The 16,703-nt window shown below is 37.3% G+C and overlaps 1 protein-coding gene across 1 annotated transcript in view; it reads left to right on the top strand.

Annotated features, from left to right (window-relative positions):
- The first annotated feature begins 1,966 nt into the window (after window positions 1–1,966).
- LOC140167679 (next to BRCA1 gene 1 protein-like) overlaps window positions 1,967–16,703 on the top strand; it is a 35,918-nt gene continuing 21,181 nt past the window's right edge. The window contains 5 exon segments of the mRNA XM_072190978.1: window positions 1,967–2,231; window positions 6,451–6,513; window positions 7,785–7,803; window positions 13,315–13,457; window positions 15,128–15,439. Coding sequence (XP_072047079.1) covers window positions 2,136–2,231; window positions 6,451–6,513; window positions 7,785–7,803; window positions 13,315–13,457; window positions 15,128–15,439 — 633 coding nt within the window. The 5' untranslated portion in view covers window positions 1,967–2,135.

Here is a 16,703-nt window from a genome sequence, read left to right as displayed (position 1 = left end):
ATATGTTCTTTGTTCATTGATTGGTTAAAAGAAAATTATTTGACCGTTTGACTCTCCATGCAATCCAGCTTCTATCCTGAGTGAACAGCACAACCAATTTAAGCACAACCTATATTTTGCCCTTCAAAAAAATCGAATAGGCTAAAATCGGGCTAACCAATTACAGCAGCGCGAAATCACGCTATGGCAGTTTCGCGTGCGTGAACTGTTCCGTCGCATCGAATGCGCTGACGCGGAAGGCATGGTCAAAAGTACTATTTACGGCTTGGAGGTACTATTTACGGCTCATCCGGGACATTGAAAATACTATTTACGGCTTACGGATAGGAGTACTGGCGGGTAGAACTATTTTTGGTCATGTGATCCACTTTTAACCAATCAATGAACAAGAATATATTAATGAAGTATATTATATCAGCTATCTACAGTAGATAACAGGTAGATGACATCAGCTATCTACAGTAGATAGCAGGTATATAGATGACATCAGCTATCTTCAGTAGATAGCAGGTAGATGACAGCTATCTTCAGTAAATAGCAGGTAGATGATATCGGCTATCTACAATGGATAGCAGGTAGGCCTAGATGGCATCAGCTATATTCAGTAGATAGCAGGTAGGTGACATCAACTATTTTCAGTAAATAGCAGGTATATAGATGACATCAGCTCTCTTCAGTAGATAGCAGATAGATGACATCAGCTATCTTCAGTAGATAGCTGGTAGATGACATCAGCTGTCTTCAGTAGATAGCAGGTAGATGACATCAGCTATCTTCAGTAGATAGCTGGTAGATGCATCAGTTATCTTCAGTAGATAGCAGGTAGATGACATCAGCTATCTTCAGTGGATAGCAGGTAGATGACATCACTTCAGCTAATCATAAAATTTTTGTTGCCGAAATAGGGGGTCACAATTTTATTGACACCGACTTTTTGTTGCAAATTTGGGATCATTTCCGAAGAAAATGCCAGCCCCCTAAGTAGATAATATATAGATGGCAGTGGCAGCATTTTCAGTAGATATCACCGGGATGACATCAGCTATCTCCAGTAGATAATGGATATATGACACCAGCCATTTTCATGCTTGTTCGAGATATATCGATATTGAGGCCACTCTGAGATTAAATCACACTGAAAGCTACGGTACTGAAAGGGAGGTCTAGGGGACTAACATTTAAAAAAAAAAAAGAGGGGCCCAAAGTGCGGTGGGGGAGAATGTGTGTGTGGGGGCCTAGAAAGAGGGGGGGTCATAAAAATATCAAAGACTTGTGCTTTAATGTTATGCCACACCGTCAATTACAAATCAAGTTACTCACTACGCACCCATTCTTTGCAAATTATTAAACATGGTAAAGCGCGCGTAGACGGTAGGTTAAAATAACTTGATTTGTGAGATACCCGTGCAGAATATATCAGTTCCGCTTTTGACCGGCGCGGATAGGCCTACCTGGCAGCCCTTGCCATAACCCGGGGGGCCTTTTTTAATAGCCTAGGGAGCAATAGGCAACCAACTTTTGAACACATAGCAGTTAATATCATGTAAAAATTCGGGATAGAAAATATGTTTGAAAACTGAGCATTGACAGACCCGGGTGACAGACATGACATTCAGACCGGGCATTCAGAGTCCACCTTATCAGCCTCTCATCATGGGATATTCCTTTTTGAGGACTCTTCTTGTTTAATTTTTATTTTTATGTTCTAGCGCCCCCTAGTGTCGCAAAGATCAGCAGCGCAGTCATTTTGATTGACGTCACGTCTATTTTGGGATTCCCCGTGACAAATCCATCCGCTTTGTTTATTTCTGGAGGCACATTTATATTTACATTATTTTACTGCAAAAACAACACGATATTGTAGTAAACTATATTATACGACACGTGGTTGACATTGGAGCAAATATTTTATCAATTTATTAGGTTTTAGAACAAGAAAATTGTTGATTACTTTCGTCGCGTATTGAGAAAATCAGAGTAAACAGGCTCAGTATCAACATCAACAACTTGATTACGTGAAGTGTAATCGGGCGAAAATCAGGCCGAAATTCGTCATCAGAATTGAACCAGTTTTAGGCGACGATGGTGCAGCAATTATAGTTTATCGTACCTGTTGATATCTGTAGCAGATCACCATGAGTGAAAATTTTGCGCTAGAAGTGGATTATGCGGATAAGCATGAGATATTCACACTGGCCTACGACATAACTTGGACAGATTTGGAAGCACTGGTAATTAAATACTGTCTGAACATGTGAAAATCTGATAGGCCTAAATCATTATGAAAACAATTGTTGTAAAGTATCTTCTGCTATGTCATGTATGTTGTTATTGTTCTTAAATATTCCCCCTTTCAATTGCACGCATTGTCCTACTAGTTATTTTCATCATGACCATATAAAACTTGATTGTTTCCAAATTCACCACATTTTGTTATTTTGCATTTTTGTTGACCCTAAGTTTTGCACAGTCATCTCAAAGTGAGGCGGTTCTACCCACAAAATGCGGGTTGTGTGTGGATACACCTGTCAAACGCATGCTTTAAGTACCGGTACGCTTTGCAATTTAGCTCTGGCGCATTGCTAGTCTAAGTAGAAAAAGGCAAGAAATAAAAATGCACTATTCTATTTGCGCATTGCGTTTGCTGGGCTGGGAGAACCTCGTTTTGGTACAAATGTACATCGCTGTACCATCGAGCTACTAATGGAAGGAGATTCCACAGAAAAATCCTAATCCACTCAATAGGGTTAAGCCGATTACGCTATTCAACGCGAGTCATCACTTGAATGGATTTAATCAGTGCAGTCCCTCAAACACGGCCTTTGATGTTTATGATCGTTAGGCGACAATATCGCTCACCTATTTTAAAATGTAATTTAAACCGACCCCCTAGGTGACCCATCGAAATGGATGGTATTAGTGCCCTTTTGCATCGGGTCACATGATCTTCGATTGCGTCATTGTGTTTCCGAGTTCAAGTTGATTTACTAGCGAAAGCGTGATCGAATTCTCTCATTTCCTTCCAAAGTTACGGTGAATTTATGTATTTTTTCTGATCGTGATTAGTAATACTGGCGGGTGTCTGCGGGACTTTTAAACCAGTGGAAATGATTTGGAAAGGTTTTCCAAGACTGGCAATGTTGTTTTTACGATCCGCCAAGCTTGGCCATAATTGGCGTTATAAAATTACCGGAAGTAAATTGTTTTCCTTTGTTTATGGTCACGGCCACAATGCTTTGTGGGTAAAAATGACGTCATTCTGCTTAGAAGTCGCGATAACGGTGGTTCATAACCGCCAAGCTCAATAGATAAGAAGCTTAGCAAATCGATAGTGCACCATTCATACCTGATTGCTCAGTATCGACTCATAACGATCATAGTACAAAGGGAACTGGGTTCGTGCATTCTCCTTCTATTAATATCTCGATGGCTGTACATTGTAGGTATGACAGGTGAATTCAAATTTGCCATCAAACTGCATCATTTTATATATCAAATTAAAGTCCTTGAGTAAAGAAAGCCAAAACTGAAAAACTTTTTGTCATAGCACGTCTTTCCGTAGCAAAGTTACATCTTGTCAAAGATTGACTTTCATCAAAAAGATTCGGCTAACAAAACAGCATTCCGGTGGTGTTTCTAGATCTTAGTCTCATGATGATAGCAGCTTTTCTATGTGGAACTGCTATCAAAATCCCTCTAAAATTCCACGTGCGAGTGTCCATATCACCATAAAAAATCATATATTTGGGTCAAGTGAAGTATAGACAACATATGGGTTTCCTTGACCAGGCTGTCCAATCTGTTCTTTAATTTTCTATGTAAATATATATATTGTGTTTGGGCCCCGGTCTAGGAAAATTTGGCTGACTATAGAAAAATTATTTAATTCGTGTACATCGTGGAACATTCAACTACGCTTGTTACTTCGCGACTAATCCATGAATCACACTAATACATGAGCGTGCAGCGCTACTCGCTGCGCATCAATATTAGCGAGGTTATCAGCGTACAACAGCTTACTACGCACAGCCGCGCAAAGAGTAGGCCTATGTTCCACGATGTACACGAATTAAATAATTTTTCTATAGCAAATGTGTTAACTAAGGTTTGCCTCTTATATCTATACATTGTATTGTAGCAAGTCAGTAAGATCTGTTCAAAGCGCGAAAATGATATACGGTGATAATGTACTCAACTTTCACAATTACAAAAATACATAAATGACAGTGTCAGTGACTAATATCCTTCACTTTTAGCAATTTACTGTTATGTTGATTTTTTTACACTTTCGCTGGGATCACTGAATGGGCCTTTAAATTCAATTGCCACTTTGCACTATAGGGAGATCAAAAGTACAGGGTGGAAATGAAAATTAACTGGAAATTTACGTAATTCATTGCATATAATGTATGTATAAAAGTGATCTTTCATAATTTCTTCAGTAGATAGGTAAATGCCCTGTTCATTATCACTTGCAGCTGTTACAGCTGTTCATGTGTAGTTAGAACAGATTGTATGTGATCCATTAACAAAATAAACATTTTAAGGGGTACTACACCCCTGCCCAATTTTGTGCCTATTTTTGCATTTTTCTGAAAAATTATAGCGCATTGGGGACAAGTAAGATATGTATATTATAGGGGCAAGGACTGCAACTACTGCACTGGAAATTTTATTTCAGCACAGACAACAATTGTGGAGTTACAGTCAAAAATGAGGGAACACCAATATTTGATCAATAAATCAATAACTACTTGCTTTGAGTTGCTGAATTTTCAGTAGAGTAGTTGTAGTCCTTGCCCCTATAATATACATATCTTACTTGTCACCAATGTGCTATAATTTTTTAGAAAAATGCAAAAATAGGCACAACATTTGTCAGGGGTGTAGTACCCCCTTAAAACATACTGTGCAAATATTTGACACATGTACAATGTATAAATCTATTGTGATCTTTATAAAAGTCCATGGGGGGCTAGGGTTGGGGGGGGTCACACCATGGGGTCTACATGTCTGGACGGAAAATACACTCAAAGTAGGGAAACAGGTAGCGGAAGCAACCAAGAAGGCTAACAGAACACTAGGGGTGGTAAAAAGAACATTCAAGTACAGGAGGTGAAGTTTCCCATGCCAGTTTTTCAATTTTACACTATTTTGGCCCAAAATAAAAATAACATTTTGTATTTACTGGGCCAAATTTCAAGGGGTTGAAATTTTCTTTTTGGGAGGGGGGTTTGACTAATTGCTAGACAATACAGTTTTTTTTGTGCCATAATACAAAAATTGCATGCATGTACTCAGGGCTGGAAAAAATTAAAATTTCCCTGGAAGATGATCAAAATTTCCCTTCAAAAAGATAAATTCCACCAAATTCTTATGTATTTTTTTGTTTAAGGACCTTAATTTCCCTCCAAACTTCCAAATTTCCCGGGAAGGAGCTTCCTACTTTCCACATTTTTTCCAAGCATGCATGTACTGGTACATTTTATGTGATCTACACATTGTTACACCAATTAATGCTCCAAATTCCACTTCCTGTCTTTCTGGTACCGATACAGTACTGGTAATGTATGTAATGTAAGCAGGGGATATCTAGGGGGGGCATGTGCACCATGGGGTCTACATGTCTGGACGGAAAATACACTCAAAGTAGGGAAACAGGTAGAAACACGGTTGCTGCTGCGGAGCCCAAGGTCTAGGGACGTCACTGGAATTTGTATGCAATACGAACATTTAATTTTATGTGTGATTGACATTTCTTGTGCAGTTAGTAAAGGAATGCATGATAGACTGATAGTTCATGAAGTTATCCCCTGGACAGGACACTATTGGTTATCTAACAGCATTTCTGATTGGTTGATAACTTGAAATGCTCATTTCAATTGCCAATTATGTCTAGGCTTTAAAATATTCATGAATCAAACTTGCATTTTCAGATGATATTATTAATACCCTCTTTGATTGGTTCAAAATTGGACACAATATTCATTTTGGCCAATCGCCAGGTAGTTCTCATGGGTTTAATAATTAGCCAATGAGAACTCCACTTCATAGGTGGTACATAAGTATGACATCATTCATTAATGGTGCTGGTAGACACATACTTGACTTAATTAATTACCAGTTAATTAGCTCTCACCCCTTCCTATATATATAATTAGTGTCATTGTGAAATTTGGCAAAGATCTTTGTAAACTGTACCATACAGTACATCATGTTTAGAAGCAGCTTTCAAATTAAGGTTTCAGTTTATTTATTCTTTTGGTGGTTGGTTTTAAGGGGGTTTAATCTTTTCTTTTGGGGATTGAGGGTTAGCCAATACAGTGGGACTGGTCGCTGGCTAAAAATAAGCTTGTGTGTTTGTTATTTATGTTCATGTAAACATGCATTATGGCTATTCATTATTTTAAATCTGAAATTAACTATAGAAATACTTATCTTATTTTACAGCTCAAGTGTTCATTTGATGACGACAGATTAGGAGCGAAATATCTTGATGATGAGGATGAAGAGGTGAGTACTTCATGTATTTCATGTAGAGCTATTGTCGACAAGGCTATTGTCGACAAGGCTGTTGTCAACAATATTGTCGACAAAGCAGTTACCTGATTATCGACAAGCATGGACCAATTGTCAACAAAAACCAATCATTCAAAATATTAGATATTGTTAACATTGCCATTATTTAAAATGAAATAACTGCTTTAGTCTTCTATTACACTAGTAAGTTGTGCAGATTATCTTTCCATTGTAATCCCAATATTCTGATGATGCATATGGGGGTATATAATATGGCAATATTTGGATGTAAATAAACAACGCATAACATGGTCTCTGAAATTAATATTTCGACCTCTGTTGCACATGCAGGTACTTCTTTTGAAAGTCCTAAACAAGGTATACATTGTACATGTAGCAGTCGCTGATAGGATATGCACCTTATAGAGCACGGATAACCTCTATTGTTAAAATTATGGCTATGGGTTATGGGTATTTATGTGTATACAATTTTAAGAGGTATATATTTAAAACCTGACACGGATTTTGAATTTGGCATGAGGCCATGTACATTTATTTTCTGAAGTTTTGAAGATAAGAAGTGATGTACTGATTGTATACATGTGTATAATTCAAGCATTGGGGCTATTATACATGTATATTATACAAATAATTTGAAATCATGGTTTTATCTATGTGGAGGATGGGGCCAGTGATGCCAACGCCACGCCTTAGGCGCACAATTGGGCTACTTCGCGATCACTTGCCGCTACTCAAAAAAGCATGCCGATACTTATCTAAAATTGGGCTACTTTTGCCAGTCTCAGGCAGCGGCAGTAATTTGATGTATTTTCCTTTCAATTTAGCCGATTTATAAAGGTTTGGAGTCTTTGAAGCTCCAAATCGAAATTACAATGGGTTTTGTGACCATTTATTGATCGGTCAGTAACTTCCCAGTAAGTACCGGAACTTTAACAGTCAAGTGCTTTTCCGCCCAATTGGGTGTTTTGTGTTCTAAATTCGGGTAAATTCGCCCATATATCCGGTATTGGGCTCTTTTTTGGAAGCTTAAAAAATTGGGCTATTTGAGAATCCTTTACCGCGGCCTGGCGAGTCAATGCGCCGCGCCTTGAAGCTGACAAGTTTTGGCAACACTGGATGGGGCCCTGGCATAATCTTCTCCATTTTTGCCCCTGAATATTTGTAGAGTAATTAAATGGAGATTTGTAATATAAATATCATATCATATTTTGAATGTAACAATATTTTCTCTGGTTTCATTTCAGATTTGTGTGAATAGTGAAGGTAAGTTCAATGCACTTCTTATCCCCTTCAGCCTTAAATACTGACTATAACCTTATCTCTGATTTGCTCAATACAAGAATAGTTCTGCTGGTAGTGCCCTTGGGTTTTACTCGGAACACAGAAATTAGTGAGAATCGCTTTTGCATGTCAGATTTAGATTACATCACAGTCTGAAATAAACAGTTTTTTTTTATCAAATAGATATAGATATCTTCAATGGTATGGACATGAGTAAGAATTGATGATAAGTGATAATAATTATTACATAAGGCCCAAAAATAATTTGTTTGCTTGCCCTTCACTGACCGACCCAAAATCAGGGCTGACCCTTAAAAAAATTTTTTTTTAGTTTTTAGTTTATAAATTATATAATTTTAATGTTTTTTATTACTTTTTCTGTGTCTAAATTTCATTTTAAAACTAAATTTGGCCAACAACATTTTTCTTAAAAAGAAAACCATGGCTATAAACTCATATAACATTTATAAATTCCTGCATCAATGTTCCAATAAACTTAGCGTCTTATGCCTGTCGTATGCAGTCATTCTAATTGAATCCATTTCTATGATGTATCTTGCGTATTGAAGTACCGTATTGTATCTTTCCACATGGCCAATGTTCATTGCCTACAGGCCTATATACAGTAGTGAGTCATTAAAAAAAATAAAAATAAATTTATTTTTCTGACCAACCCACGGGCCACCCACCCCAAAATCCCACTGGAGGGCAAGCAATTTTTTTGCCTAATAAATAACTGATTATCTGTTACTACTGCGTATCATTTCAAGTGTGATCAAGCTAGTAAATGATACCTTTAATATAGTTTTAAAGTCATGTACAGCAGATATTTCACCTGTCATGAGCTGGGTTTATCCCCTTGTCTTACAAATAACACTTCCTATGGGAAACAGCTGATCCTGTTGACATTGCGGATATTTCCTCCCTGGCACGCACGGACAGCTCCCAATAATTGACTGATCAGTTTTTGAACTTTTTTCTACATTGCAATTTGTGTTGTACACAAAACCTTGACACAGTTTATAGTGATCTAATAAGAGAAAGACACAGAAATAAATAAAAACACAACAAAATGAATTGAAGAAAAGGGAACAATACGCAAAATAGCAGGGCAGGTGTTTATTGTGGATGGTTTTCTTGTCATCACTCCTTCCAACACTTATGTACATGTACATATCCTAAATAAAATTGGAGCAAACACTGTTTACTTCTTGGAAGTAGACAATGTACATAAAATATAATTCTTCTGTCACCTGTAATTGTGTATACATGTATATTGCTCTAGATACAAATGTATATAAATATGGTCTTGAGCACTTAAAAAGCTGATTGTGATAATTGGCTAAATATGTTTGTAGAATATAATTCATGGATGTACTAGGCTACTAATTTTTGTCCAATTTTGTGAAAAGAAAATAATCGGTTCAGGGGCGTATCCAGTTTTTTTGGTCAGGGTGGCAAAATTTCAAGGGCACAGACGAAAAAAATTACAGTTGCATCATACAGTACATCTCTAGAGAGATGTTCAAAAAAGGCTTTATTGGGATGATGTGCGCAAAAATGTACTAGTTTACACTATTTTCGCCCATTATCAGGATGGATGGCTTTATCTAAACAATGTGAACACATAGCGCGCAAATATGTTGTATTTTACTCTATTTTGGTAGAAAAGGGGCTCCTTGCCCATTTCTTGTCAGAGCACTTTTTCTCTCAATTTTTGCCAGGTGGGCATTCTGTCCCCGCTGGCTACGCTACTACTGTATTATTTGTATGCCTGCATAGTTGCCAATCACATGTGATAATATACAGTCACTCACTCCATGTATTATGTGATCGGAATATTCTAGATGCTTAAATTAAAACTAAAGCCACATCATCTCAGATCATGTCTTGCATGATTCAAGTTGCCATCAAATTGTGCAATTTCCAAGATGGATACCCAGCATCAAATCAGCAAGTCACAGTGTTGCCAGTTTAAAAACCCAGTTACTGTATCACATGAAATTCCTTTTTTTCCTTCAAATTTTGAACCTGAAGTAAAATGTTTTATTATTGTGTTGATGAATGAGTAATATCCGATTTCTAGTTTTCAACTCTGCAAATAGAAAATTCTAGTGAGGTGTTCCATAAAATGACAGATTAGCTACTCTTTTACTGTAGCATGTACTGGTTTCAGATAGCATTGAACACTTTTAATACTTGAACAATCACTCATTATATTCACTAGATTTCATCATCATTACTATTTTGGGCTACAAAATGAGTAACTTAGCAACTCGTGACAAATCTAGGCGGTTACGAGCATGATTCACAAATAACAACATTGCACGTTGTACCTTGTTAGCCAAGACCACTTTGATTTGACTGATAGATCATGCCTATTTTAGGTGACTTGCCATGGCCTTCATTTTAGGTATGTGTGGCCACGCATACATGTGTACCTGCATCAATTAACAACAATAACAAAGATCTGTGCGTGTTCAATGAACTTTGTTCTTCTATTTATATCGCTGTACATTATTGTTCACTCACACAAAACAAGATAGTCACAAACAGTTGCACTGTTTGTTTACTTCAAATTAAGTATGTCTTCCTTCCTATCAATGTAGGTGTGAAAGGTAGTACTTGGATTTAATTTTAAAAACATGATTAAGGTTTAATTTAATTGAACATTTAGTGTCAGAATCATTGCGAGGTAATTTTTGCGAGGGTTATTTTTTCGCAAATTTCGTGATTAGCGCTCCAACCATGAAAATAACACCTCACGAATCGATAAGCAAGTGAAGGACTGGACAATCACAAAAATAACATTTGCGAAAAGTGTCTCTCACTCCAAATTGTGAAAATAACTTACACGCAAAAATTACCACTTATACAGTAGTATACTGGTTATGAAATCTTGTCAGCTGTTTTCTCAGAACTGTCTCCTGTGACATTAGCAGCAATTTGTTATTATTGACAATTTTAGAATTTTAAATGAAATACTTTAATTTGCACATATGGTACATTACATGTATATAAACCCACATGTGTAGTGTATGTCATCATCATGTCACACATGTAGGCAAAAGCATGCGCATATTTTTTTTGGGGGGGCTTTGGGGGCGCCAGCCCCCCGGGGTAAAAGCTGGGGCGGCCAAAACGAAGGGGCGGCGGAAGAAGAAGGGGCGGCAAACGAAGGGGTGGCGGAAGAAGAAGGGGCAGCAAAAGAATTAGTAAAGAAAAAAGGGTGGAAAAAATTTGAAAAGTATAAACAATTTTGAAAAAATTGTACTATACATCAAAATGTGTTGCTTTTAGGGCGCTAGCGCTTATTATAATCCTTGTTTTTTACTTGGGAGCAAAATTTGGGCTCCTAAATTTATAAAGTTTGGAGATATTGGCTCCTCAATCAGTTTTTGGACTGTACAGTACAGCACTGACCTAATGGGGAGGAGGTAATAAGGTATCCAAGGTATCCAAGTTTGAAAATTGGTCATGCACTGATTAAGGGGAGGGTTGGCGAGGCTTGGGGTTCAAGTCCCCGCACAGGTAGGAATGTTCGGAGATTTTTCCATGTCTAATATCTGTCAATGCATGTTGTTATCATGGTATTGTATTGTGCGATGTGTGATTCTTATGGTTGTACGGTTGTGCCCATGTAGACGGATCATTCATGATTTACTGATTTCAAGGGGTGTCAGGCGGGGTGTCAGGGTCACACCTTCTGAGATGTACGCTATTAACTAAACTTTTATTTCAAGAAAAAGAATTCATCAATGTAATTTAAGAAGAAGATATATATTTTAACTTAAAGTATGTGTTGTGGAGGCTTGAATGTATTCCTACATGTATACATAGACATGGTCGATTGGCTCTTAAATGTCTATAGGCAGGCATGCATCCTCCATGATCCAGTGTGTTAATTATTAATTGTCTGATAATAGATCGCATCCAGCTGCAGGCTCTCTAAACACACAGTATCATAACAGTATCGCTAACTGTGTAGTTTCTGTGTGTGTTGATATTTAGATTAGAAAGATGGCATTGTTGGACCATTGTCATTGCCAAGTACATACATGTACATGTACATAATATTGTGTTTATAGAATACATGTACTGTACATAAGGCATCGGATGACTCTTACATTATGAGATAACTTTTCGTTATTCATTATTTGTTATTTGAGTATTTCATTATTGCTAAGATATTGTTGATGTATTTTATCAAAGCAGGGATTAATTTACTTTTAAAGGAAGGTGACCTGATATATTTGGAAAATGGAATTCTTTAAAATTGACGTATAACAAAAAATGTTGTCCCTTTCAAAAATGCCCTCAGTAAGAACTCTTCCCCCCCCCCCAGTTTCCTCCAATAAAAAAACATTTTTTGAAAAATTTGTTAATTTTGGCCCTCCCCTAAAATTCACTTTCCCTCCACCCCCCAAAAAAAGATTGCTTGCGCTGCCCTTGCATTTATAACTGCTTGTGTTGATTTTCGGTTTTATTTTGCCATTATCATTTAATTCATGCAGCAAATATTATGAAACATATATCCCACCATGCATGACTGATAATAGTGAGAGTATCTAGTGCCGCATGCTGGTATTATAATTCAATGCAGCAGACATAAATACCAGGAAAAACAATATGGAGCGAGATGAGCAGAAATCTGGCTACCTGAAATGGGCTAGTATGCACAGCTTTCCTGTCGTGAATTTTAAGGTCAAGTTTAGAATTAATTTAGGGTTAGGTATGGGCAGTTGGGGTAACTGAAAGTGATGACTTCAGGCACATCAAAAGGGTGGACTTTGCAGGAAAAATCAAATTTGTGATAAGCAGCTTTATTATTAATAATGCATCAGACATCACTTGTCAAAATTGATCAAGGCATTCAGATTTTTTAAGTACATGTATACAGTGTACATGCAAAATAAGTTATTTTCCTTACTTTCTCATTATTTCGTCCCATAACTCGTAAAGCAGTTTGCTACAAAGTCCACCATTTTAATTTGACCGATGCGATGAGTTATATAGTCGGTATAACTTCCTTTATTTAGAGTCAGTCAAATCAAATCAAATTTAGTGATTTTGTCAATAAATGCTCATTTTCGAAGGAATCATTGTTTGTCCGACACGCTTTCTACACCGTGGGGTTTGGAATTCTGAAAATCAGTAAAAGGGTGGGGGATTAAAATTTTGCTGTATAAATGGTGGGTTTCTAAAAAGCGTGTGAGTAAACTCCATGGGTCATTTTCATTTTGGAAATGTATACTTTTACATACTTATCATCATTACTTTTTGAGATACAATAAAAAACAATATCTAAATTACTGACTCGAGGAAGGTATAGAGTTGTCTGGTCAATTTTTCATCAAGTAACATTATTTGCAATTATTGTAAATCTGAAACATCTCCAACCCATGTCAGAGGGGATGCGTCATGATAAAATGTAGTCTTAGGGTGTTTTTTTAGTATTTTGTAATTTTAATTATTAATATTGTGTGTTTACAGAGGAGCTGACAGAAGCGAAGAATCTTGCCCGTGAGCAGAGAGATGTGGTGCGCATGAAGCTAATCCCTCAAGGAGAGATCGTCGCTACTAGTAACCAAGATCAAGAACCGCAAGACACTTCATCTTACCCACAAGATATTGAGGTATTTATAACGCTTCAAACTTCCTGTGAAATCATTCAATAAGTCGAGAGAATATCAGTCAAAACTGTATAGCTCATCTCCTTCTACCTTAGGGATGAACTTATCAATCACCCCTCGTCGTGGGTTATGGTGTATCATTTTGCCTTAGTAATTATAAGCCTGCTACATACATATACCTGTCGCAAACCAAACAACAGTACTGAACAGCACCATTTTTTGTGGACATCAATATCTTATTAGAAATGTGTGTATTCATGTTGCCACTGACATCTATAGGGTACATTTTCGTTGCAACACGTCATAAACGCAACGTGAGATCCACTTATAATGGGTTATACTAATTGAAATCCATACACAAGTCTAGGAAGACATACATTCGTAACCTTAATCTCCCACTCAGGGAGTGTGAATTTCAAATGGGGTTGCCTGAATGGGTGACTCTATTTGAAATCTACACCCCCTGTATGAAGATGAAGGTCATGTCTTCCATAGGGGGTGCATGGATTTCAAATGGAATATTTATCCCAATGATATGACCTGAACCTTTTTGTAAATGATATAAGTCTGCAAAGTGTGGTCATTTCATCATGCAGTTCCAGGTTTAACTTTCGGAAGAGGTAGGTACAATGTATTTAGAACATCAAAGCCAGAGTAAAAAGCAGTAGTTGCCCTGGGTTAGATCCCTGGCTGTGATGACCTGCTGGAGTATTTGCTTGCAAAAGAAAGTCTGAATTCAATAGTAACATCTGGAGATTAAATTTGGGCTCCCTCTCCCCATGGCAATTAGGTAAATGAACATGTGAATACTCAGTCTTTTGGAGGGGATGCTAAGCCATCAGTCCTATGGACACGGGGTTATCTGATTGACTGACAATATATGTTGCTCACAGTCAGTTTCAAAAAGAGTAGGGTGTTAACTCCTGATTGTCCCAATCCGACATGCTGTGCATCATTATGTTGTCATCCTGGATAAGGGAAGTGATCTGATTCTGTTATCTGACTGTTAATATTGAACCCCAAATGGAAATTAGCTGCCCTTAAAATACTTTTTTGGGTTATCTATGGTTGTACAATCCAAACAAACAAAAAGTTCAAAAAGAGATGGGTACATGTATTGATCATTTTGAAGTGTTGTGCATGTTGCATGAATGTGTGCAATTTATGTTTGTAGGGATAAGAGAAAATATCCTGGGTTGGTGTATAACCTAAAGTGGCAATTTCTTTTTTCTTCTTTTTTTTCGCGGAAAATGGGAAAAAGATCACGGAATCGGAGTAGAAAAAGGAAAACACAGAAAATTGGGATATCAGATATAATTCTAAAATTAAACTTATTTCCAACTAAATTATTGGCAAAAGGCCCAAGCAAGCCCCATCTGTTACTGATATTTTCTTTAATTCCTTATTTACTTGCCTTTAGGGCCAATTAGTGGTATACTTTTGCCTTTTTCATTCCATTTTTGGTACCATGATAAGTTAAATGATGGTCGCCATATTGGATATTTACTTAGTGTTTCTAGAACCTAAATTTTTATTAACTTAATGGCCAGATTTCCATAGAATCTGCACGTTTTAGAGAACAGAAATGAACACAGAATTGACTTTCAGAAAACGGAAAACTTGCCACTTTAGTGTGACCTAACCCAACCCTGTTCTTATTTTTCTTCCCAAAGATGATGCCAGAAGACAGACCACTCCCATCCAGCCCACCCCCACGACCCCCACCCCCTGAGTGTGGGTTCAAGCGGCGCAAAGTCAAGCCAAAACGTCACAGCGATTCAAGCGGAGACTACTACGCAAACTTGGCCGCCATGGCGGGACAGGCCCGAAAAATGCAGCGCTCCCTGAGCGGTAAAGTTGTAGCTACGGGCAGTGATGATGACATGGAGAAGTGCAAGGAGAAGTTGACTCGCAAGATGGATAAGCAAAAGCGTCTCGCTCGCAGGAGCTCTTCGGAAAGAGTGAGGAGCGGTGTGAATAAAGAGGTATTGTTTGTGTTAAGTGTTTGGAGTTAGGTAGCATTGACAACATGGAAACATAATGACATATGACACATTTGGTTCTAAAGTGGAAGTATGTTTATGATTTGCTCAAAAATATTTTGCTCGAAAATCTGGTATTCATTGAATTACTTTTATTTTTTCAGTTGTTTAACTTTTCTCTCATTCCCAAAAGTTTTCACAATTCCAAATGATTCCCTTATCTAACATCCAAATATGGGGATATTTATTCCATTTGAAAACTCACATCCCCTTTGGTGAAGATTTTGGAATTCAAACCAAATTCCACCATTTTCCCATTTCCAGATCCAACAATTTTCATCATGAAACAGTAGAAAAGATGTGGTAGATTTTGGAATTCCATACAAAATTCCTCAAATTGGGGCCAAATTATATAAAATCCAACTTGGGGATTTTTAAACAGGTTTCAGCTGGATTTGAGCAGAAAATGCATAATACATTCCGCCTGGTTAAATCATATAGTTCAACTGGAATTGGGATAGCAAATTTTTTGTCTTCTCCATGCACAGACCCAGAGGGTATGCATTTCAAGGAAAAATAAGAATAATTGAAGTAGAGACTGACCGATCAGATCGGTAGCTTCCGTATCGGGCCGATTATTAGCTTATCGGTAGTGATCTGCATTGTGCAAAACTCACACTGACTTGAACGTAAACACAATATTAAAATGGGGCGATCAAATGATTCGACGGACTCGGACATCAGGGGAAAAGGTCAATTGAACTGATAATAATCATGGTCAAATTAAGTATTTTAAATGAATACGGGAGTGTGTTTTTTGTGCTCAGCATACATAATTATGGTAATACTTTGCTTATCGTACATGTACAAGTACCCTTTCAACATACGGATGAAATTTACTCACGGCGATGGCAGCCATTGTTTACAATTGGGGAATTGGTAATCGGTGATCGGTGATCGAATCGGCAGATCAAAGAGGGAATTGATCGGTCAATCGGCCGATTCAGATAAGGACCTGATCGGTCAGACACTAAATTGAAGTGAAAATACACAATTCACAAAAAGGATATCTATGATTTATTTCACAAGTCATCAAGTTTTTGCATAAAAGTCCATGTTGATATGGTTGTGTAAGACTTATGACTTGCCAAATGTTACACAGATAGTGCGCAAAAACAACTGATTTAAATTACCAGATTTTGATTTTCAGAATTTTAGAAAATATTTGTATCACCATATGATTTGCATGGATGTAGTATACATTATG

Source organism: Amphiura filiformis, chromosome 13 (assembly GCF_039555335.1).
Source record: "Amphiura filiformis chromosome 13, Afil_fr2py, whole genome shotgun sequence".
In the NCBI taxonomy this organism is placed as follows: domain Eukaryota; kingdom Metazoa; phylum Echinodermata; class Ophiuroidea; order Amphilepidida; family Amphiuridae; genus Amphiura; species Amphiura filiformis.
The sequence above is the reverse complement of the archived record's forward strand: the minus strand, read 5'-3'. Positions and strand labels throughout refer to the sequence as shown.